We start from the raw sequence: 25,709 nt of genomic DNA, 5'->3' as shown, positions 1-25,709 counted from the left end.
TTACTAGCCGTCGGGATTTGCTGCTTTCAGTGATTAATTACCTGTTGGCAGGCACACTTTTCAAAGGTACTCTTTTTAGCTATTTCCTTTCATCTTGACCTACCCTTTTTTATGAGTAACCTTTCATGTATAGCTCCAAAGAGTTTTAGTAAAGGTTTATTTTGTTTCTTTGGGCAGAGATGCTAGTTTATAATTGTAATGCAGCTCATAACCACAGTGAAAAGGAAAGCCCCAAAACAAGAGGAGCCTAAGTATCACTTTGTGATAGCTCTAATTCTTTAATACTTATGCAAAGGCCTTAATAATCTGGAATAACTTGTCCCTTCAATCTATCAGGCCACCAGGATTCACCGTCTATTCATACAGCAAATTTTTATGGCACGAATACAGAACATAGGGCACTGTTCCACATGCTGGAATACAGCCGTGTACAAAACATAATCCCTGCCCTTGTGGAGCTTATGTTCTAGAGTAGGTAGACAGATGGTAGATAAATAAACTAATGCATAATTTGCTTTGGTGAATAAACAAGCAGGATTAGGGGGGTAGGGCGTGCTGAGAGATAGGGACAACTTCTGCATAGGGTGGTCAGGGAAAGGCTCTCTGTGCAGGTGGCATTTGATAGACAAGAGGGAAGGGTTCAGGTGGATATCTGAAAGAAAAACATTCCCGACAGAGGTATCATCGAAGTCAAAGGCCCTGAGGTGAGAATATGCATGTCATGTTCAAGGGACAAGCTAGGAAGCTAGTGTGACTGACATAAAGTGCGAAAGAGAGCAAGTGACAGATGAGAACCGAGAAGTAACGGGGATGGGATAGCGTCTGGTCTTCCCGCCCAAGGCAAGGACTTTGGCTCTGACTCTGAGATGGGAAGCCACTGGACGGTGCTGGGTGGAGGAGTGGCATGATTTGCCTTATGTTTGTAAATTAATGTTTTACTACAAGTATGGCTTTTATGGCACCGGCGGCCGGCTAACACAGTCAATTAGCGAATGCTGTCAGGGAGTCCGCGATCTCCCCCAGCCCTCGCTGGCTGTGCTTTGTTCCACAGCTGCAGAGTGAACCTCAAACTTGAACCCGGCATCGTGGGCATTCGCTCTGTGGGTCACCATGGGATTGGGAAGAACGTGTAATTAGTTCAGACCATCCCATCCCCACTGCAAGGAGGAAAAAAATGAGTACATTCATTTAACTCAGCCGTCAGCAACGCAGGAAAAACAACTCCCACTGAAGTGAGTCAGTAGCATCTTCATAAACCAAAGCAAGCATATTATGCCTTAAATGATGGCTCAGTGGCCTCAAGGAGGTAACGCACCTTCCTAAGCACCTAATTTACTACCAAGCTGTGACTCAGGCTCAGGGAAAATTGAACCTACTATTGCTTCCTCAAAATACAGTAAGCAACTGTGGATAAACATTGAGACTATTTAGAAGGACAGAGAGTTAATGCTGCTAAGAAGACAAACATGTCATCTGCAGCCATTCTCACGCCACTTTTGTGTGTGTGGTCCGTCCTCCAGTGGTTGCTGTTTGCACACCCATCTCTTGGCTTTCCTATTGGAGTTGCACACGTGCTTTGATGTGTTTGCACAAAATTAAACACTGTGGCTTCACACCTATCTGATTTGCCTTCTCCTGTTCCTTTCTAATGCTAGAAAATTAGCAAAGTCCCTGACAACCAGGCATGGCCGATGGAGAGCCACCTCCAAAGCTGTGAGGTTGGAAACTCTCTTAGTGTTTACTCAAAATATTTGTACTGTCCTTTAGTCTGGTCACTTAGCTTACAGCCTCCCTGTTCATTCCTATCCCCTACGATTTTCAGCAAATATCCAGCTTCTGTAAACATTCTCTCACTAGGTCGGAATTGCATGAAGTACAACTTCAGTGACACCAAAGTGTTTAAAGCATATTGTTTCTGGTGATTGGCATACCAGTAATCTCACCGTGCAGGACGGTGATTTAAAAATGGGGCCCTATTCTCTTCTACAGGCGTATCCTGCACAGGATCACTTGTAGTTTCCTGTGATTACACTCGCATTTGGCTAGTCAGAGGATAGACGACTTGTATGTTCTTTCAGGTACTATCACACTGGCAACTCTGGTCACTCTTGTGTGATCCCGAAGGATCTGTTTTTTATTCTAATTGATCTCTTGACCCAGGACAGCCACACTTTTTCCGAGTGGTAAATGCTCACCTGCCGCTGCTGAGGACACTAGAACACTGAACTATGACCGAGAAAATTACCAAGTGCATCACTTTCGAATGGAAAAACATGCTCAGTCAGGTTATCCTCATAGGAAGCTATTTACCCATAGTAGGTCTCTATCTTGCTGGGCCACTGTAGACTACAGAAGTCGGTTTGGGTCTGTTGTCTCTGACTGTGAGAACACAGCTTGGGGCAGCTCGGAAAGTGCTCTCTGGACAACCAGCTGGGGAAGGCGACTGCTGTGCCCAAAGGAAAGACAGAGCACATGATAGGCCCTCAAGAAATCCTTGTTGACTTAAACTGAGTATCATCCCCCCAAAATGGTCTCTAAAATAATCAGTCTTCGTAAGTCAGCCAGCGATGATACTGCACATTCGGCAAAACAATAACCATTATATAAAGATGTTGGAAGAAGCTGTGACTCACTAGACAAATCACGCACAGTGATTCTGTACACAAACTGACTCCTTTCCGGGGCTGGAACTTCTACCTGCTTTACCGAGAGAACAGGGTAGAATAGCAAGGCTCATCCAAAAAAATGCTTTGTTTGCCACGAACTGGCACATGTGATTGAATGTCTTCTCTCCTCCCCTGTACCTTTGGTATTTGAGAGTCAACCACAGAACTGGTCCGCGTCTCCTTTCTCCAGCAGTGGGTTCCAGAGCACGGAGAAAATGGATCTGTGGCAGGGAGGGGGAGGGGAGAATTGGATGTCGAACCCACACCGCCTGCTCCCTGGAGAAATCACTCCGGTAGAAAAGGAAAAGGCTTGCATCTGGTCTGCCCTGTCTCCCTGACAGCCGTCACCCTTCCGTCAACTACTTTAGTTGGAAGTCTGCATTTAACCTGTTCTGCCTGAAGCTGAGTGAGGGAGTTGAATTCAGAGGACTGTGATCTCCCTGAAGGGCCACATCCTTCTCTTTCTCTTGGGGAAGGAGTGTCGTTTGCACCCTCCTAATGCTGAGGAATAGAGTAGGCACCGTCACGTGGCAACATCCCCAATTTATTCGGAGAGGTTAAAAGAAGAGACACAGTCCCACTGCTGATGTGATTCATGGGTACGTGATGCCTTGGTGATAGTTTCTCATAGACCGGTCACGTGCATTTAGAAGAACCTTTGATGTGGAGTCAATATGAGCCAAAAGACTAAATACAAACACGTTGTGAACATTTGTAGTTTTAGCCCAGTCGATTATCTTTTTAAGTGATATGGACCGCTTATTTGCCCGTATAGATTTGTCATTACCAGCCACCTGGTAAAAATTAGCATGAGATAAATAATTGAGCTTTCTTCTGTTCAGATGTAATTTCATTGCCCCCTTTCTTGATGCTGTGAGAACTCTTCAGAAATAATCAGTTATAAAGTGCTTTTGCATTCCAGCCAGTGCTGAGCCTGGAGGTTTCTGACAACGCTGACGTTTGACTCTTTTTCCTCTGCGTGCTGTGGAAAAAAGAGGTGCCGATTATTAGCAAGTAGCCCCCAAAGAATTGCATGCATGACGCACAGAACCATGACATGAGGCAGCTCGGAGGCTCGAGAAGTGCACCTCATTTTTTTTTTTTTTGAATGAAAACTCATAGTACTGCAGAACATAAGGAAGAAACTTGGCGGGGGGTGGGGATCAGTTACATATTCCCTGTGACCCAGCAGTTCTCTCTCATCACGGTGACCATCCCAGCCTCCGAAGCACAGCCATTGGTTTGGAGGAGACACTTCCCCATTCATAAGACAGATCTCTGCTACTTTTGGTCCTGGCCTTATTTCTCCAGTCTGGCTTAAGTGGAGGAATGTTATTGCTAGAGTTGTAGGGGAACGTGTGCGAGATTGTGGAAGACCTTGAACACCAGGCCAGGGAGTTTGGAGTTTATCCTGTAGGCAGCAGGGAGCCATTAAAAGATTTTGAACAGGAGGAAGGTAAAAAATAGGACTTGATTTGGATGCATGTTTAGTATAAAAGTGCAATGATAAGATATATTAAGGGAGTGTTATGGTTCTGTTCACAGCATGAATATAACTGGAGAATTCATCTCTACTAGCTGTCTAGTGCAGCTTTTACAGCATGCAAATTTTCAGGGCCAGCTGTAAGAGCTTGATGGTAAAAGAACAAAGTAAGAATTGATAATGTGAATGTAATTGTAAAGAGAGGGATTTTCATGATCAAGATTACTGGAAGCACAGAATAATAATTATTTTAAGGGTGACTATAAAATTATTTGTTATTTTGTTTGAGTTTTTTGAAACCACTTCTATGCTATATAATTACCTTAAGTTTTAAGTGTTCCCTGCAGGGATAATTTATGCATTTTGCGATCTCATGCAAATGCTTTAACAGTCTACACTGTAGAAAATGAAAGCCGAAAATTATTCCAAATAGGTCATGGTTGTGCAAAGCTTATGAAGTATTAATCATTTTTACAGATTCTCATAGTTTAGATTATATTCTTGCATTGTGTTTTCAACTACAGTAATACTTAGGTAAAAATATTTGAAAATTTAAATTACATATTTTGATAAAGAGGCATAATTTGCCTATTTCAGAATTTAATGTCATCAAAACCCTTTTAAAAAAATTAATATGAAAATGTTACAGTATCTCGGGATAGACAGAACAAACCAAACTGAATTTATGCTAAGCTACTGAAAGCTTATTTATGAATTACGGCTAGATACTCGGTGTAAACACTCCTGAAAAGCACATTTTTAGAATTCAGACTTCACTGCGGTGGTTTCCACACAAGCATCACTGGTGACGGCACTTTGGTCACAAGTAGGGGACCGTCGTTGTGTTTACTGCGACATAGCTACACATCTGAGCATTACATTGCTCTTATGAAAATACAATCCACTTTATGATAGCAGCATTCGTTCAAAGTGTCTTATTTTAATGAACTTGCACAGGACTTCTCTACAATAATCCTCAGTTTCTCAAGAGACCTGGATCTCTTTGTTGTTGTTGTCTTTTTCAGAGTTGGATGTGTATTACACAAAGGAAAATCCCCAGGAAGAAATAGGTTTACTCTTCTGTCTGGCTCCTCTGTAGATGCTCACTTCACAGGAGAACATAACTGGCCCTGGGTGGCCTTTCAGATTTTGCCCTGAGCTCTGAGCACAACTAGGATTTTGGACAGGAAACAGATTTTTTTTCCACAGAGGAAAGACAGTTCACTTTCCCACCTTCCCCATTCAACCTTGGTGCGGAATGCAGGGATGGCAGGCATTTCTCAAAGGTCACAGGATTATAGAATTAGGAAAAACAAATCATCACACTGACTTTCACTCTTTATTGTCTTTCTCTGTTTGTCCCCTATCCAATCTCTCTCTCTCTTACCAGCAGGTGTGCTTTCTCTCTCTCTCTCCAACACAGACACACAGCACCCACAGACACGCACGCACGCGCGCGCGCACACACACACACACACACACACACACACACACACACACACACACACACACCCTGCGGAGACTGATCTCTGTGTCTCCTTCCCATTACCCACATCTGCACCTAAAGAGGCGAAAGCCTAGTTTCAGTAAACGTGTTCTGGGGTCATCCCCTAAAACCTCCTAGAGTAGAGAGGTCGCTGAAAAGAAGAAAAAAACCCAAATGTGCTGAAATTCAGTCATGAACATTTTACAGTAGAAGAATGAACTTTTCATGGCATAATCTGGGAGAATGTTAAATCGACACATCAGTGGAAAACTATCTGGTGAGCTGGAGAAAACAGTGGGCTGAGACAGGCTGACTGGCTTAGCCTGAGCTCTGTGGTAAAGCTCTTCCTTCCCAGGACCAGTTAGGACTGCAGGGTCCTAAGGGTTTTTGCAGCCCTGGAAGCATCCTGAGAGCTCAGGTTGCCTTAAAGTAAGGACCTCTCACATGTCAACACCAGCTACCTGAAACAGATTCCAGCTTCCTCTAGAAGGAGCTGCTTCCCTGCTCGAGTTACCCTCTAGAAGAACGTGTGAAACCAGGTTCCAGTGTATTAGCATCTCTGGTTCCATTTCCTCAACAGTAAAAAGAGTTCTTTAAAGAGAAGAAAAAAGTCTACCAAAATCCATTATAATCATTACCTTTGTTATCATCATCATTATTCAACTGTCCCTTATCTGTCACTTGAATGCCATAACTGTTTAGGCAGTTATAGAAAACTTTAAAAGTAGACACTGCTTAAACATAAGGTACTATTAGATTTTTCATTATTGTTGTTATTACTAATCTACATTATGAAAGTAGAACGAGCAAAACAGTAGTTCAGAACAAAAGAAGGGAGATAATAATGTTGTGCTTTCTGTGGCATAGTAATTAAAATGAGACATGCAAATGTCATTTGGCCCATTAATACTGGATTATTTCACAAATCTCTTTAATATCATGTGGGTCCCACTGATAGACATTATAGTAATGCAAATTTTAGAACCTCAGGATATTTTAAGCCCCAAATTCAAAGCTCATGTATTGTTAGCCTTGAAAAGGAATCGCTACTGAATGGAATTCTCATGTGTACACTTAATGTGTAACAGGAAGCCCTCCCAGAGGTGAGAAGGTGCTTCTCTGCTCATTTGTTTTCATTGACAACTGCTAGTTTTCTTTTTTCTTTTTTAAGATTTTATTAATTTATTTTAGAGAGAGCATGCATGAGCAGAGGGAGAGAGAAAGAATCTCCGGCAGACTCCGCTCCAAGCACAGAGCCCAACACAGGGCTCGATCCGACGACCCTGAGTTCACGACCCGAGCCGAAATCAAGTGTCGGACACCCAACTGACTGAGCCAGCCAGGCACCCCCAACCGCTAGTGTTCATACAAATTTCAAGTTGGGGTGGCAAGCGTGCCGCATCTTCTTATGAATCACATGGACTGCAGATGAAGGCGAGGGAAGGGATCCCATAGCCAGTGAGCACATACACGTGTGCTCACCGCCTCCCATGCCTTCTGCAGTCCCCACCGGGAGGTACAGGATGCTGGGCTCCTCTGGCAGGTGCAGGCGCAGAGCACAGGTGGATTGCCCAAAGCCGGAAATCTGGCAAGTGGAAGAGGCAGGTTTGAATAGAGCTCTTCAGGGTTCAGAGGTGCAGGGCATGCAAAAAGGAGGAAGGGCTGGACCTTCCGCAGATATTGGAACTGTCCTTTAGAGGAGAATTGGCCTCACAGCTCTTGTCTGTCTGCACAGTGACTCTGTGAAAGAGCACACTTGCGACCAAGTTTATAAAGATAGGACTTGCTAAGGGCTTCTTTCCTGTGGTTTTATTGCTTGTGAGGTGGGGGACTCCTCTCAGGCCAGAGCGATGTAGTTAGCACAGAGAGCTGCCATCAAGATGAATTAGATACGCACACATCATTATATACACACGGGGGCCTCTCATGGTGTTTGGCACACAGGAGATTCTTGGAAAGTACTGGTTCAGAATGAATTCTTCCATTTGTGTCTTGAATGAATGAGCTGACTTTCCCCCATTCAGACTTGTGGTAGGTGACTGTCCATAGCATCGTCTGGTTAGCTCCTTTCAAGGGGCAAATGAGAGTTAGAAATGCACTGTCTTCATAGAAAGATGGCTCTCCTTACAACTTCCTATCCCCGGAAGTAATTTGCAGGTGCAATGTGATGTGGTGGCTCAGTAGTGCCCTGTGACACCTTTCTCATTCTTGGTTTATAGATTAGGCCTTTGCACCTTGCCCTGCGATTACAGCTTTTATGGTGCACGGTGGAAAGCATGCGGTAGTGACTTGCGGTCGGTGTTGTCCAGCCTCGCTTTCCTACCCGTGCGAGAGAAAAGATAAGAAGTCTTCCCTGAAAGTCTTTGAAGAAGCAGAGTCCTGGTTATTGTAAGTGACTCTCTTCGACACAGACAGACCCTATCAAATTTAACACAACCACTCTCCAACACAAATCAAAATAACGATCCTCAAAATTGCCTGAAGTGCTAGAACATCCTGGGCACCCATCTTGGTATGATTTCATTTTTAATAGGCCACCTACCTTGCCAGAGTTTTGTATTTGATCTACGAGGGAAGAGCCTTTCTCCTTTGCCATGACAGTTCATCGGATCTCTGGGAAAAGTTTTCAGAGTCTCCAGGCTTTGAATTTTCAGCCAGGAGCTTGCAACCGCCACCTAAAAAGATACAACCTACTAAGCTTATTCTCTTGCTGACTACAAATACTTCCCAGGTCCTTCTCTTGGAAATGGATTTAGATCCCACTCTGAAGCTATTACACAGAAGAGTAGCACCGCAAATGAGAAAGCACCATAGTAACAGAGAATATTTGCCCAATGGGCACAAATTAATTCTAGTAAGCAGCCAGAAGACAGGGAAGTTTATTTTTAGAAATCGTATCTGATATCTGATTTCCCTCTCAAAACACACAGGTCAGCCATTCTATAGGAAAAACCAACATCCAGAGTTAATGCACATCATAGACAAAAAAAAAAAAACAAAAAGTTTTAGGGAGTTATTTAGCTAAGAGAAGTGTTCTTCCCTTGGGAAAAAAGATATTTTGCCACAGACTTGTGTTAAACAGTAAGATTAAATCTAGTAAGATTTGAAAATTAATGTGCCGGTCACACAGTCTCTCTGTCATGTGTCTTGCAGAAAATGAAGGATGTCTTCTGCTACCTAATTGCATTGCCTAAACAATCTGTATTCTTCTGCAAGGGGTTGGTCACACTAACACTGTCTTGAACCAGTTACGCAGCCTTGGAGACATGTGGCCCATCCATCTTCCTTACAAATCGTAGCAAGTTACTTCCATTTCAAAACCTATTTGCTCATCAGGTTTGGAGCTGAATGAGGCCTTTGGATCACATAATTTTTGTATGATGACAAAAACAACCCCTCTTAGGCTCTGTAAGGGATGCATTGTTTTTGTTTTGTCTCCTGCTTTTTTCAAGCTTATTTCGGTGTTTATAAAAATAAAACAAATTGGGGCACCTGGGTGGCTCAGCCAGTTAAGCGTCTGCCTTCAGCTCAGATCATGATCCCAGGGAACTGGGATCAAGTAAGGAGAGGGGCTCCCTGCTCTGCAGGGAGTCTGCTGCTCCCTGTACCCCTCCTCCCACTCATTCGCTCAATCTCTCTATCTCTATCTCTCTCAAATAAATAAAATCTTTAAAAATAAAAATAAATAAAACAAATCACTTTGTAAAATTTGGCAGTCTGGGTAATCCCTGGCATGAGACTGATTTACAAAAATATATGAAAATCCAGAACAGGCCAATACAAAGGACTAAATGAACTCCAGGCCTAAAATATGGTCAGATCTATGTCCTGATTCTGTTTTAAACAGGCAATTGATTGACAAGCTCCTTAATATATATATATATTTTGGTTTGCGAAGAATTGAGAAAAAGCAATACTGTGCTGGCATATTTTGTGGGGTCAACATAAGATAAAGTATCTATGAAATATCTTAGAATATGAAAGTGCTACCAAGAAATTTCATCATAGCCATATGAGGAAAAATCATCCCTTATCCATTTTCTTAATTATAATTTGCATTTCTTTACAAATGGTTGCTAAATAGCATGTGTACTTTGAAGTCATTTTGTTGCATGGTATTTCATGCAACACAAAGTGTAATTCATGCGCGGTCCTAATTTGGGGGCCGAATTTATATTCTCCCATGTTAATAAAACACAAATAAGCAGACCTTTTATAAACGGATTCTGGAGTGAAGAAGTACCTTGGAAAGAAATGAGAATGTATTTATTTTGCCCTGGTTTTCTGGCCATGTATTTTGAGAAGTCATCCCACATTTCATGTTTATGGAACTTCTTTTACACACCTCGTCTCACTGGATCCTCGTACAACAATCCAGTCAGGCCAGCAGGACCGGTAGGGCCCCCCCTCCCATTTTAACAAAACTCAAGGTAATAGAATTTCATTGAAATGTTTGGCTATTTGCAGACCCAGAGAGCAAGAGGAGAAGTTTAAGGCCCCTATCTTGGTTATTAACAGGAAATCTCTTTATTCTTGCTGCTTAAGCGCTGTTTTGTCTTTATTATTCCCTCTTGTCTTTCCCCCTCTCCCTCCCTCCCTCCCTCTATCCTTCCTTCCCTCCCACCCCCCTCTTCTCTCTTTCTTCCTTTCCTCCCTCTCCAGTTTTTCAAGTTGAATGTGTCTGTAGGCCCCCTTCCTCCCTTCCGCACCTGCTCTCTCTGGCCTCACAGGCAGGTTCTGACTCGTCACTGTCTACTCTCAACCAGTCCTCTGTGCAGAGCATGCCATACTTTGCCCTTTTCCGGATCCATACACGGGAGCTTCCAAGCTCCCTTCGTATGTTATTCGGGTCTTTCATTTATTTATTTCATCCTTTGTGTTTTCATCATGGACTATAAGCCAGGCCTCATGCTAGGAGCTGCCCTCAAGTATCTCACAGTCCAGAGGATGTCTGTTTATCATGAATTAATAATATTGATTCCTTCTCCCCCAACCTCTCCCTTCCCATTCTTTGATCTTAATAATAATGCAGTTCATTCACATCAAATATACCCTGGGAGAGAACATCAAAGTCCTGAATATAATAATTAATCCTGGATTTTGAAATCACTGATCGAGGGGAGACCTATATAGAAAATATAGGTAGTTACAGTGTCACCCCCATGGGTCCGATTTCTGTTTTAAGAATCTATTTTTTTTTAATTTTTTTTTAACAGAGTCGAAAATCTAATTTTAATTTGCATATTATTTTCATTAGACTGGAGAATAATTGACGCACATGAGTCAGACGTGCTTAAGTAACCTGCTAACTTTAGATCTAGAAAATTGTCTTCTGAACATGGCTCAGAATTAGAAGAATGACCCTTGCTTTTGGCAGTAATTGTTAAATTAATTGGATTGTCAGGCTACTGAAAATGTGCCCGGAAGACAGGACCAAGCGAGAGGATTAAAGGGAGAAATGAGTAGTTACAATATGTTTATAGAACCCGTTGAAAGGAAGAAGTCGTGTTTTACTACATTCGTTTTTTTAAGTTTCTTTAAAAGCCCACTCATGTATCTATAAACTGTGTTTGTTTCCATGTTCTCTGGTGCCTGATTTACAAAGTGTTATGTGTGAATAAGACAGAATGTATTGAGAAATACTCCTCTAGAGCAGGATGTGTGCACTTAGCGTATACATATGTGAAAGGCTACACTGGATGTCACCAGCTTTGTTCAGGTCCAAGGGCTTAGTGTTGCCATCTGACGTATGGACGACCTCAGTAGACTGTTACTCTCATGAGATCCAAGGGAATCAGTGCAGCCCACTTAAAAAATACCTCTCTCAAGAGAAATGTGTTGAAAGGAAACATTTACAGTATACATGGCAATCCTCAAAAGCTTCCCATCCTGCCGACGTACAGAGTCCAATGAAGCACGGCCACCCGACCAGTGGTCCCAGAGCTGAAAATACACATGCAAGGGGGAAAATGTATGAACAATCTGCTGCAGAGGCCCATGTTTGCTACATGACTTCAATCAGAAAGGCGTTTCGTCGTGGCAAGCGTATCTTGGTTTTGCAGACGCATATAGGGCACTGAGATGACATCGATGATGGACAGATATGCTTTACTCTCACCTTTTTGATTCTGGCGACCCAGGGTGCAGGTACACAGCCTCCACTGAGTGACACGGCTCTCGATGCCAGGGGCAGCCCAGGGCCCTTGTTGCTCCTTCTGACCCTGGGGCAAAGATGCTTTGTGGCCCACCATTGGGTCTGGGCGTTATTTGCATATAACCAACATTACTGATGGTGTGAGTCCCTCAAAGTCTGTGTAGAGGCCCTAAGCCCTGGTTAGAGCGGCTGACCATGATCATATGTGGCTGTTAAGTACTCTCCAGTATGTTCTGTGAATGTGATGTGGAGGGTTTCAGATGTTTTCCTGTTGCCGGTGATATTTCCACCTCCAAAAAAAAAAAAAACTATTTCGCCCTTAATAGTGAGTAAATTGGTAAAAAATAAATGTTAGATTTTGCTCCTGGATCTGCTCATTCTGCATAGATTCTCCTTCCTTACCCAAGATATAATCATGATAACTCACTGGTATGGATTCCTTAGATAAAAGGGTTCAATATCCACTGAGAAAATAACTAACCTTGAACTTCAAGGAGAATAGAGATGATGATACAGAGGAGATTTAAAGATAGATTGATTATTTCACGAACTAAAAAGACATTATTCCTCTGGGAAAAGAAATGACCAATATGCACGAGAAACAACTTTTAGGAGAAATCAATGCATAAAAAGTTACAAGATATAAAGCACCTTTTTCTTTTGTACTCATGCCAAGTAACTTCTTAGCGGTTGCACAGGGAATGCTTGGCATCTTTTGAAACCAGTCGTTCATTTATCATGACAGCAGATTTTTATCTACTGTGTATGAAATCCAGAAGAGCAATGCTGCCTCTGTTTAATGTCTGCTGGGTGTCAAGGCCACGGTGGTACCTTTTTCCAGAGCGCTAATGATCATCTTCACATCAGTCAAAGGAGGCTGCTGATTCCTTGCCATATGTCTACCTGGCATCCTCCAGACAGGGCTTCCCCGATAGGGTCAGGCCAGTACCCCTTTGCTAGTCCTTCCTGTGTTGGGTGGGCTGTCTGCGTTTTTCCACACTGGATAAAAACGAAGCCTCTTCTGCCTACTCATTCCAACACTGGGTAAAATGACAGTGTCACACAGAACAGAACACTCCTCTGGTTGCTTCAACATTCTTTTTTTGGCCTCATTTTCCTCTCTGCTGAGTTTCTGAGTCCAAATTTAGTGGTGATGACTAAGAAATTGCCAGGATGTGACAGAGCATTCAGTTCATTGAGTCCTTCCTTGCCATTTTTCAATAGTTGTAACAATCGCCAAGTTTTTCCTCCTAATGTTGTAGGTGCCAGTATCTGTGTAGTATCTGTTATTCTTAACAGATACTAAATCGCTCCTGCAGGATCTGTCCGTGCGATGACAGCCTCCTTCTGCAGACAGCCGATTCCATATGGTATTAAGGAAGTTCCCTGCAGACTTTTCACTGGTTGGGACTTCTGAATCCTGGAATTTCTCAGACTGAAATCTGAATCTCCGAAATCCAAATCCTGTAAACGGGAGTTGAGTGGTCCGCTGCTTGCTAGGCAATATGACCAGTCATTTGTGAGAGGAGAGGGTGGGTTCGGAAAATAAAGACAAGTTCCCTGCCATCTGGAGCCGCTCCTGCGTATGCCTGAGTCACGGGGGCAGCTAGAGATGTAGGTAGGGCTTAAAGGAGCACAAATACGCGTAGAATCAGTTCCGACTGAGGGAGATCCTCTATCCGAGCTCTGCCATGAGGGACGAGAGGAAAGCCAGGAGGTAGGGAGACAGAAGAATGACATTCTAAGCAAAGGAAACGAGTGGCCTCTGGAAAGGCACACTACCCTGTGGCAGAGGGAGAGGCTGAAGTCAGGGTGGTGACTGAATTGTGGAGAATTGTAGATGCCGCATCAAGTTGTTTTGCCTGTAAAGCCAGGCAAAACCGTCAAAAGTTCCTAAGGAAGGGAATGTTGCTTTAGCAGGGAAACGTGCTAGCAGAAGGGGAGAGACCAGAGGGGAGGTTGTGACAGCAGGCCAGCGGAGAGGGCAGAGGGCACAAGCTAGAACAGTAGCAGTGGAAATGGAAGGTAAAGATCACGGGCTGGAGGGATTTGTGGATGATGGACTTCAAGGTCCCCTGAAGTTTGAAGCGTGAGCAGCTACCAGGATAGGATGGTGGGTGATAATTACTGAGACATAGGGGACACAGAAGTGGGGGTTCAAAGGACTGTGGCTCTGTGCTTCAAATAGTATCCTTCCCCTCTTTCTGGTTTGAATTCCTACCCACCCTTCAAAGCTCACCTAAAATAATAACCCTCTCTGTGAAGCCCGTCCCTCCGCAGTCCCCCAGTCAGAGCGAAACCGGGCTTCCTCTGTTCTCATAAAACACCTTTATGTCTCCTGTTCCGTACTTAATGGCAGCACACCTCGTGTCCAAATCATTTGGGTATATGGCTGACTCCTGCAAATACCTGGGGAGTTTTCTGAGGCTCCTTATTCACCTGTGAACTTCTAGCACCACCCAAGCATACAGTGGATTGTCAGAAACCGCGTAGAAATGAATGAGTGAAGGCTGCCATCACATGGGACGTTAACTGCAGCCCTTTTTGGGGACCTGCCTCGGCAAGTCATCCCATCCCACCATTTGGGATTCGGTCATACAGTATTTATGTACCTACACAGAATCACTCACCTCGATCATATATATTGTTCATCATACTTATTTTTGAATGGCTTCTGACTCCTTTTGAAAGTAAAACTCACCCTCCAAGGATGAGATTTTTTTTCCCAAATGGTGATTTCTTTTTTTTTTTAAGATTTTATTTATTTATTTGAGAGAGAGAGAGTACAAGCAGGGGGAGCGGGAGAAGCAGAGTCCCCACTGAGAGGAGGGTCCCGATGCAGGGCTTGATCCCAGGACCCTGAGATCCTGACCTGAGCTGAAGGCAGACGTTTAACCGACTGAGCCACCCCGGTGCCCCCCAAATGGTGATTTCATTCCCAAAGAGTTTCAACAACATTATATGCAACTGTCCTCATCACTAGAAGAAATGTGGAGACTTCTAGTCACATTTCTTTGTAGGCATACACTGGGTTTCCCTGTTGAGAATCCCACAAAGGGGAGTCTTCACAACCCATAAACAGAACACCGGTTCTTACATATGATCGTTGCCTTGGAAATACATTTCTTCTTGCCCAGGTTGAATTTGTGTGAATCTTTGGAGGACTTATCAAGTATGCCCCTAGGCTGAAATAACCCCAAAAGATGACTCTAATCAATGCCGTGGAGGCCAGACGGGGAGAATTGGTGAGCTAACGGAGTGAAACAGGTTTTGTGGATTCCCAAAAGAAAAGCAAATGTGGCTAAACTTTCAGAGAAAGGCTGCCTCATATGAGGAATCTGTCGCTCTTTGCTGAAAGGACTTCAGATTCGGAGAGCACTTCAGATTCTTTGGTGCGGATATAGTGTGCATTGCTTAGACGGATATCTAATATGAAAAAGAAGGACGGTGGGCCCATGGAGGCATTGCTCAGAAAGGGCTGGTGTCCACAAAGCATATGATCTTTTTGCAAGGTTGGTTTCTTTTTAGGGTTTTATGAGAAGTTCTTCCTGATTAACATCTCAGCGAATTGGCAAATATCTCAAATGGCTTCCTTGGTGCCACCGTCACATGTTGTTCAGCTGCCATTCTTCTCCTTGTCTTCCACTGCTGCTCCGTGGGCTCCACAGAGATTAGAATCTGCTGCTTGTTTCATTTGGCTTACAGATGGCCACTTTGGATGGCTGTTTATTTCATACACACAAATCCACAAGACTTGAAAGAAGATTTTCAGTTGTTTGTTGTGTTGGTTTTTTTCTGAAATAGTCCGTTGGATCAGGAACCCTTCATTTGTATGGACACATCCAAAGAAAACGTGGCCAAGCACATGGCAGACATCCCATTCCGGGTTCAGAGTCCCCTGGGCTGCTCTCCCATGTCTGCTTGTAGAATTACTGTAAATTCCTGCTTCTCTATTGATTGGCTTGTAAATATTACTGTAAGACAAGGATGGAGGCGAGGGGAGAATTTTTTTTTTTCTTTTTTAAGTCAAGGTCCAATGATTAAAAACCAAATCAACTTGGTTGACCTAAAAGCAAAAGGTAGCCTTTCTTTGTAGCATCCTTCTAGAAACGTCGGCAGCCAGTAATGTCACACCATTACACAGATTTTAGCCTCGGGCAGTTGACAATTATAGTGTATGGTAACTGAAGAACTTATGAAAATTAAGAAGGACAAAATGTTTATTTTCTCGTATTTAACCCCAAAGGGAACAAAGCTCCATGTGACAGCTTTATACTGGTCTTTTCGATCTTTAGCTCTTGCATTTATCCAATATGTTAGTTATGTGGCTCGTTGTAATTTTTCCATTATCTTATTACAGAGGGAGCTAATCATTGATCAGTGGCACTTGCACTTAGGGCTTTTTCCAAAGTATCATGTGAAATGTTATATATAGTCTTGGTTTCCAATGATAATAGTTTATGCTGTTAAAAGAGAGCACCAGTCATACAAGCTTGAGCAAAATATGTCCTGGACTCCTGAAGAACAATACCACAGGGTTCTCCATGAAGTTCAGAGCTATAAATATTGAGCTTTGGTTTATTTACTTGTCTTGCCAGGAACATTTTACACCTGAGTGCAAATTCAAAGAATCGGTGTTTGAAAATTATTACGTGACGTATTCATCGATGATATACCGCCAACAGCAGTCCGGCCGAGGGTGGTATCTGGGTCTGAACAAAGAAGGGGAGATCATGAAAGGAAACCATGTGAAGAAGAACAAGCCTGCAGCTCACTTTCTGCCCAAACCACTCAAAGGTAAACTTGACACGCTAGGAACTGTGGATTAGACGAGTACCCTTACTTAACTCAATCCTTCATCATGCTTCTCTTAAGTGGAGCGTAATTCTTCCCCATTAAAGGCAATTATACAGAAATTTAGTGACATTTTATAACACTTAAAACATTAAGCATTGACAATAGCATCCAATCTTCCGATTTTAATTTTCCCATAGTACATCTGAAGATAGTAACACCTTGCTTATGTGGGAGCAGCTTGACTGCTAACCCAGGACAGCCAAGAACCCCAAATCCTGCCAAAGTGTTTCCTGGACAGAAACGCAGATGCTCAAATGTCTGCATGCTTAACACTTACGGGGAAGCTCCTTGGGCCCCTCTTTAACGGCCCAGCGATACTGTCCCAACAGTTTCCATTCCTCGTTTGTCTTGCAGTCAAGTTGGAAAGGGTGAGGGAGAGATGGGGTGCAGAAGATCAGTAGCTGAGACGTGGGAGAGAAGGGATAGAGGACATGGGCAAAGCAGAGCAAGACCCCCAAGAGGTCACTGGCCTGGGGTTAGAATCAAGGTGAGAGTAGCAACACACTGCCCCATCGGATCCACATAGCGCTGCTCAGCGTGGCCTGTGTTCTGTGGCCAAACTACTGGGATTCGAATCCCAACTCCCCTCTGTCCTAACTGGGAGGGCGTGGCTGGATTATTGACCTGCATTCCTCACCTGTAAAATCTGGCTAGAGCACCCAAGTCATAGGATTCTTCGGGGGATCAAATGAGGTAATGCACATGAAGCACTTAGCATGGTGTCTAGTACGTTGCAGGCGCTCTGTCAGTGTCAGCTAGTATCGTTACTCACAGCGCAACAACAGTACTATGTACCACGTATTGCAGTAAGACTTGCACTAAACATTTAGACTCTGGGAGAGTATCCTTTTGAACATGCTAGAAATCAGTGTTTTAAAATGTTTTAAATTTTAATATTTGGCTTGCACAGCATGCTGTAGATTATATTTAAGCATCCAGGAGCTTTATTAAATGCATTTTTCATTAACGCCCTCACGTATATAACCATAAGTGATGGGAATGAGGCATTAGAATTCTTGGCACACCACCGTGCCAAAGACTGGAGTTTGCTCAAGCCAAGCCAGTCCGTTCTCGGCAGAGGCCTTGGAAGCAGCGTTTGCCGTGTTCGGCCCAGAGCAGGGAAGCCTAGTCACCAGAAGACAAGCTGAGGGCCAGCGTGGGGTGCGCACTCGAAGGCCCCTGACCTGGTGTTTCTCTGCTTTCCAGTGGCCATGTACAAGGAGCCGTCACTGCACGACCTCACGGAGTTCTCCCGGTCTGGAAGCGGGACCCCAACCAAGAGCAGAAGTGTCTCCGGCGTGCTGAACGGAGGCAAGTCCATGAGCCACAACGAATCAACGTAGCCAGTGAGGGCAAAACAAGGGCTCTGTAACAGAACCTTACCTCCAGGTGCTGTTGAATTCTAGCAGTCCTTCACCCAAAAGTTCACATTTGTCAATGACGTTCACCAGACAGGCAGGGTTCACTGGTCTGTCTGCCATGACACCTTCTTATCATCCATACTAACGCCCTATAATTTTGATTGAGCTTGTGCAAAAGAATGCCAAGCATTATCAGTGAACTAAATCCTGGAGAAGGACTGCCCAATTTTCTCATGATCTCACCTGTGCTTTGGGGATGACAAGCCAAAAACATTTCACGGCACTAACGCTGATAAAAATTTGCTCTCCAACCAAGAAAATTTAAAAGACCACAATTGCTCTTCAAAAACAAAACAAAACAAAAATCAAAACAAAACAAAACAAAATTAACTGCTTAAATGTTTTGTAGGGGCAAACAAAATTATGTGACCTGTGTTGTTTTCTTGGCTTAATGTTTTCTATCTACGCTTGATTCAGATGTACTCTTTACTTTGGTATAGTGCAACTTTATGATTTCTGAAATTCAATGGTTCTATTGACTCTGTCACTTAACCCAAATCAACCAAATTCAGGGTTGAATCTGAATTGGCATCTCAGGCTCAAGGTAACAGTGTTCTTGTGATTCTACCAATTTTTCTTTTTTTTTTTTTTTAGATTTGTAGTGTATTCTGGTCAAGTTCTTGTGCTGTATTCTGTGCATAGAAATTGAAGTGTATTGTCAACCCCAGTCAGTAAAGATTACTTAAAAAAAAAAGATTATCCTCAACTGTAGATTTCTCTTAATTCCATTTGTGTTATCATGTTAAACTATTGTTGTGGCTTCTTGTATAAAGACAGGAACCGTGGAGCTGTGATGTCGTCTTTTGTGTTGTTAAAATAAGAAATGTCTCATCTGTGTATGTACGAGTCCTCCTGTCGTTGTATTTGGCATGTGAATATTGTGTACAAGGAAATGTTAAGACTGGTTACCCCTAAACAACATATACTTATACTTGCTTCTGGAAAAGTGTTTAAGACTTAGCTAGGTTTCCATTTAGATCTTCATATCTGTTGCATGGAAGAAAGTTGGAATCTTGGCATAGAGTTGCATGATATGTAAGATTCTGTGCATTAATAATTGTTAAAATCTGTGTTCCAAAAGTGGACATAGCATGTACAGGCAGTCTTCTGTCCTGTGCACAAAAAAAGTTAAAAAAAAAGTTGTTTAATATTTGTTGTTGTATACCCAAATACGCACCGAATAAACTCTTTATATTCATTCAAAGAAAAATCCTTCAACGCCTATTTATTGTTTGTCACGTGCCATTAACTGTCATAGAAACTGGACCTAAACACTGAATTATGTATGTAAGGTCACTGCCCTCAGTCTGCAGTCTAGAGATTCGTATTCACATGAATACTCTTTTAAAGTGTGTCTGTTGTACTAGTTATTGGACTCAGACTTCAGATTGGAACAGAGACTTCTCATTCCCATTCAGTGATGGAATTGTACAAATGAGACCCATGTTCTAGTATCCTGTCTGCCATTCACACTGTCAGGTCCCCTCTTGGGTGCTCATTTCTCCCGGAGGAGAGAAGACGCAGGACTAAATATCTAAGGGCCTTTGCACCTCCAAAGGCTGAAGGAGTGTCGGCGTTTTCAATGTCAATGGTCGGTCTATGAAGGAAAGAGTGGAAGAACAGGTAAAAACACAATTGACTGGTGCTTTCTAGGGCATCCGTCAAAGTTACTGGGGCCCCGGGCAGCCTGCTTTTGCACAGAGGGGAGGCTGCCGGTTCCTGAGATGGTTGGGCCCGTCATCTTGCATCGCATCTTAAGCACCGCCCCCCCCATCCTGCCTCCTCCTGCCTGAGTTCTGAAGTCTCCCTGCAGGAAGCGAGGCTGCCTGCCTCGGTCGGACTTAGGAGCCTTTGTACTGCGCACCATGAGCAGAATCCCTCAACCCCGGCCCCTTATTAAGTCCTCTGAATTTTCAGTTGGTAGAGAAAAGTAATACATTGTCTCCCTCTTGTTCCAAGGACTTTAAGGTTTGGTTATTGACTATTTTGGTTGCTGCTTTTTGCTTTCTCATCATTCAGAAATAGCGCAGGTCTGCTGGCGATAAACAAATCAGAACATCGGTGTCTCAGGGAAGCCTGGCATAAATAAAAAGTGGTCACAATACCCAGGAAGGATCTGTTATTCCCAGCATTCTCTTTGAGCCATTTCAAGTTGTTTTTAACAGGAAGTGGTGCTTAAATACATCAATAATTCAGTAGCCATCAAAACAACCTCCCTACAAGTGATGAGACTTTCTCTCTCACACACACACACACACACACACACACACACACACACACACACTTCGATAGTAGAAAATATTAGTCCTGCTACATGCTTGATGAAAGAACAGTTTTGGAAAACACTGCAAAGACCCGGCTCTCCGACCTTAATACACACCAGAAACGCTTAGAGGGGGCCTGTAAGACTTAGACTGTTGAACCTCGCCTCCAGAGTCTCTGATTGAGTAGGTCTGGGGCCGGCTCAAGACTGGATCGCTAACAAATACCCAGGTGGTGCTGAGGCTGCCAGCCCTGGGGAACGACTCCTGAAGAACCACTCACGTACTCTCTTCTTTGGGATTCAAAATCTATGTTAGCACCCTGGTTTCTAAGAAGCCCTGTGTTAAGGAAGCCTGCTTGACTTTGAGAAATACTGGGATAAAGAAATGTATCTGGCCCCACAGCCATAGCCTCACAGAGCACATACGGACACTGTGGCAGAGTGGGGACCCCTGAGCCGGTCACGGGCACCTAAATCACTTGTGCTGTTAGTCCACTGCCACGGTTTTCGCTAGGCCTGGGAATCTGCTGAGTCTGACGCCCACCCCAGTCTGAGGGCCCCTGCTCCGTGGCATAGCCCTGGATTTCATGTTGTGTCCGTGATCTCTGAGGGTGTATCCGATCCCTGCATAATGCGGTTGGAGCCGAGGGGGACAGCATGGAAAGACATCACTTTCTTCAAGCTACTTGTATCTAAAAGCAAAACAAATGCCGTTTCTTCAGGAGTTGTGTTCGTATCTGCAGAGAACACCTACTCCTTGCCAAGGAACCTTCAAAGGGTTGAGAGGAGCAGGGAGCTCTAGCACTTCTTCCCACCTCCCTCAGCAGCACGGGGTGCTGCCATACGGGTCAAGTTCACAGAAGAATTTGTTACAGGCCCCCAGCTACTTGTTTCCAGCCGTTCCAAGCAGCTGTTGTCCAAGTAGGGAAACGAACTCCATGGGGGGAAACGAATTTCTAGGGGGATCACCTCTCCATCTGAACCAGCTGATTATAACCAGTCTGTGGCTAAGCAGAGGCAAAAAGCAGAGCTGAGAGCCATTTTGAATCGGTGACATTCAGATATGCTTTAGAAACTAACTCTAGCCGAAGCCTGCTGTTCACAGGTTAGATTGAAATGTGCCCTCACTGGCATGCCCATATTTCTACCAACAGTCTTTTCCAGGGGGTCTAGACTTTTCCTATCATGCTTCTCAAGATTCTTCCAACCCCTGCCCAGAGCTATGTCCACATTTTAGGTATTGATTAGAGGAGCGGCCACTTGCCAGTCCCTAAACCTGTGCGGGGATCTAGCAGTGGCATCATGGATGACCATTTCCAATCACAAAAACCAGTGGAGGGGCCCCAGGCTGGCTCAGTCAGTAGAGCAGGCGACTCCTGATTGCGGGGTGGTGAGTTCAAGCCCCACGCTGGGTGTGGAGCCTACTTTAAAAAAAAAAAAAAAAAAACAATAGGGAGGGGCGCCTGGGTGGCTGGCTCAGTCGTTAAGCATCTGCCTTTGGCTCAGGTCATGACCCCAGGGTCCTGGCATCGAGCCCCGCATTGGGCTCCCCGTTCCACGGGAAGCCTGCTTCTCCCTCTCTCACTCCCCCTGCCTGTGTTCTCTCTCTCTCTGTCAAATAAATAAATAAAATCTTTAAAAAATAAAAATAAACAGTAGGGAACTGTAGCTAGGGCAGGTCACTAGCACCCCAAATTATGAACTGTATTTACAGTGACGACTTTTCATACTTTTTATCACTCTGTATGCAAAGATGGGGTCCCTGGGTTTGGCTTGATGCATTTAGTTACCCTGGAATGAAAGCACCAGGCTGCCATGCTGGCTCATTCTGTCACCTTGGGTTAAGCCTTTTCCCGCTAAGGACTGGGAATGCTATCAAGCTGTAGTACATACAATAGGATGTCTCTAACTCAGGGCTGCTTTGTCACTCTAAATGAGAAAGAAAAGAGCAAAATCCAAACTTAGAGAAATAGCATTTGGGTATTACTCTTTCATAGACCATCCTGGACCTTTTCTTTTCTTTTTTGTTTTTTAAGTTTTATTTATTTAAGTAATCTCTACTCCCGACATGGGGCTTGAACTTACGACCCCGAGATCAAGAGTCCCCTGCTCTTCCGACTGAGCCAGCCAGATGCCCCTATCCTGGACCTTTTCAATCTCCTAAACATTATGCTGCTTTTTAAATGTTAGTTTGAATTTGTTGCACAGAGAACAATAATCTTTGCCAAATCAACCAGACCTTTTGCTAATATCACATGAGTACAAGTGTCTGGTATTTTCTTCATCACATTTACTCTAATAAAAAATACAGAAAAGCACATGGCACCATTTTGGGGATGTTCCAATTTCTATGTGGGCATTCTTAAAGAGGTCTGTAACAGCTGCAATTCTGTCATTGTGCAGGAAGTCTTTATAGAACACTCTGCATGGACAGTTTTCAGTATGGGAATTCTAAACTAACCAAATATCAATCCAATTTCTCTTTTTCTAATAATTTGTGTTTCAAATACTCTGCCTCTCTCTCTCTCTCTCTCTCTCTCTCTCGCACACACACGTAGATGTGCCTCCCAAAGATCTCAGAGATGCTCTGTCCTTTGGGAGGATGAACGTAGGTCTATTCAGGAGGGAGCCTGGGACAGCCAAGTTAAAAAGCCAGGGCTCCCTGGCTTCAGAAGCCGTCCTGCCAGCGATGACACTTACATACACTAGGAGGATTGCCCAGGGTTGTCCCTCAACATGCTCACCCGTGTGCACATTTTGTACCTGGAATAATTGTGCGTGCTCTTGCAATAATTTGTTTGCAAGTCTGTAAAGTTAACAATTAGACTAAGTGAAATATACAAGGGCGACGAATGAGTAAAAGCTTAGCTGCTTTAAGTCAATTGCTCCACTTGTTGGCTCAGTGGATATTTATTACCTTCCAAACTGTCAATACCGCACAGCAAGTAACTGAGGCTGGGATAAAACATTCACGCAAGGACAAATGGATTGAGACTGAGCCAGTCTTGCAGGAAAAGAGATATTCTGGGGTTTAGCAACAGGGGAATTTTATTTCCTTATTGGAATTAATAAAGTGGAACTCCAGTTGGAAATAACTATTCATTTCTACATTCCTTACATATGTAAACCTCTCTGTCACTAATACCCTCGTACAAACTAGATGATTACTACCCAAGTGTTTTTTTCTTCTTTAAAAATTGCAAAACCAGAAAGAATTCATTCTCAAAGCCTGGCTAAATTAGTTTTCCTTTAATGTAAAACAGCTGAACAAAACAGTTGGAACAATGTTTGAGTTTCATGGGCTTTAGAGACATTTCAGAACACATCATCATTTACATTAACCAACACACTGAATGCCAAATACACACAAAACATTGCCCTATGATGTGTGTGTATGTGCGTGTGTGCATGTGTGTGCATATGCGTGCGCACGCGCGTGTGTGCGTGTGTTGTAGGGCAGGACACTAATTAGTCTTGCTCCCTACTCGCAGAGGTTTCAGTAAAGATATCTTTAAATTTCCTTGCATTAAGTAAAATATCGTGTTACTAAACTGTGCTAGAAACCAAATACACAGGTTCTACTTTCTAGAAACTCTCAGTCTAGGATACTAGATAGATACCAAATGTCATCAGCTTTTGATAAATGCTATATAATACAATCAAGGTCCTAGGAGAACCCAGTGGAGAAGGCAAAGTTGATCAGGGAAACGAAAAGTTTCAAAGAGGAGTTAATTTTTTAGTTGGGTCTTAAAAGTGGAGTTGGAATTCAACAGCTAGAAAGGTAGTGGAGAAAACTGTTAGGCCAAAAACCATCCTAGGGAAAGGCACAGAGTCATGAAATAGCACAGAGTGTCCAGAAAACATTAATTAGCCTATAGTGTAGCTGGACAATAGGTGGCACAGCCCCCGGTATGCGAGTGATGCTTGGGAAAAGAATGGTCTCCACACGATGTTTCATCCTGTTGCTGTCTCATCGCCTGAAGGAGACTGTGAGCCACCTAGGTCTGGATTCTCGGAGTGTCTCTGCAACAGTTGCTCTTTGTTATGCAGAAACCCAATGAGTGAATTAGTCTCGTTGGTAGACAGAAATCGAAGGAAATAGTCTATGATTCACAGCCTGGCTTATTAGACTGGAGTGGACTAATAACAATGGGTTTGTTTGCTCTGAAAAGAATTTGTCAAGCAATATGGGTCGTTTGGCCACTACAATCATACAGAAAAAGAAAAAAAGGCAGCAAGATGATGAAAGGCCAAGTTCCCTCAAATTTTTTCTATCCAAAATGTTGCAGTTTAATGATTTTTATTCCTTTGAATAAAGTGTATTTGGAATGCTTAGATTTCAAAAATGGTTTAAAATAGCCTCTCTCTCTCCCTCCCTCCCTCCCTCTGTCTCTGTCACACACACAGGCATACACGCAAATATGTACACATGATAGTTGTATACTTCTTGTCAGGGGAGCTACAATTTTCAAACAAGGTCACGTAAAATCCTCTTAAGTGTATCAATTAATTTGTTTTGACAAATGCATACACAATGGAACACAAACCCCTATCAAGATATAGACCTAGTTCCATCACCACAGAAAATTCCCTTATGCCCTTTCCCCATCAGTGCTCACCCACAGGCAACCAGCGGTCTAATTTTTTTTACCTGAGATTACGTGTTTCTGTTTTAGAACTTATTCCAAATATTATCATACCACATGTGCTCTTTGTGTCAGTCTTCTTTCGCTCAGGAAAATGTTTTTGAGATCCATCCATGTTGTCATGAATTCTGTCCCTTTTTCTTGCTGAGCAGTATTCCACAACATGAATATAGCATCGCTTGTTTATCCATTTTCTAGCTGACAACACCTGGGCTGTTTCCAGATTTGAGCTGTTTTGAATAGAGCTGCTATAAACTGTCTTATGCAAGGGCTTTGTGGAGATATATTCACTTTTATCTGAGGTAAGTACTGAGGAGTAGATCTTCTGTGCCCTACGGTAGGTGTATGGTTCATTTTATAAGCTACTGTTGGGGCACCTGGGTGGCTCAGTCGGTTGAGCGTCTCGTGATTTCGGCTCAGGTCCTGATTTCATGGTCTTGAGATCAAGCCCTGTGTCTCCGACTCTGCGCTGGACGTGGCGCCTGCTTAAGATTCTCTCTTCCTCTCCCTTTGCCCCTCCCCACCTCATACATGCACGTGCTCTCACTCTCTCTCTCTAAAAAAGAAAAATAAGCTACTGTTAGAACTTTTCCCAAAGTAGTAATACTATTTTTACACTCCCACTAGCGTGTATGAAAGTTCCAGTTGTTCCAAATCCTTGTCAACATTTGGTGTATCCAGTCCTTTTAATTTTAGTTATTCTGGTATATGTGTGTCATGGTGTCACATTTGG

At 43.4% G+C, this 25,709-nt stretch overlaps 1 protein-coding gene across 5 annotated transcripts in view; it reads left to right on the top strand.

Moving 5' to 3' along the window:
- FGF13 (fibroblast growth factor 13) overlaps positions 1-19,271 on the top strand; it is a 465,646-nt gene extending 446,375 nt beyond the window's left edge. For all 5 annotated transcript variants that reach the window (XM_073885645.1, XM_073885647.1, XM_073885648.1 and 2 more), the window contains 2 exons: positions 16,388-16,586; positions 17,853-19,271. In XM_073885645.1, coding sequence (XP_073741746.1) covers positions 16,388-16,586; positions 17,853-17,989 — 336 coding nt within the window. In that variant the 3' untranslated portion in view covers positions 17,990-19,271. The remainder of the gene's footprint in view (positions 1-16,387; positions 16,587-17,852) is intronic.
- The last annotated feature ends 6,438 nt before the right edge of the window (positions 19,272-25,709 follow it).

Source organism: Callorhinus ursinus, unplaced genomic scaffold (assembly GCF_003265705.2).
Source record: "Callorhinus ursinus isolate GAN/ISIS: 27379988/994484 unplaced genomic scaffold, GSC_fseal_2.0 scaffold64, whole genome shotgun sequence".
NCBI classification, from domain to species: Eukaryota; Metazoa; Chordata; class Mammalia; order Carnivora; family Otariidae; genus Callorhinus; species Callorhinus ursinus.
The sequence above is the reverse complement of the archived record's forward strand: the minus strand, read 5'-3'. Positions and strand labels throughout refer to the sequence as shown.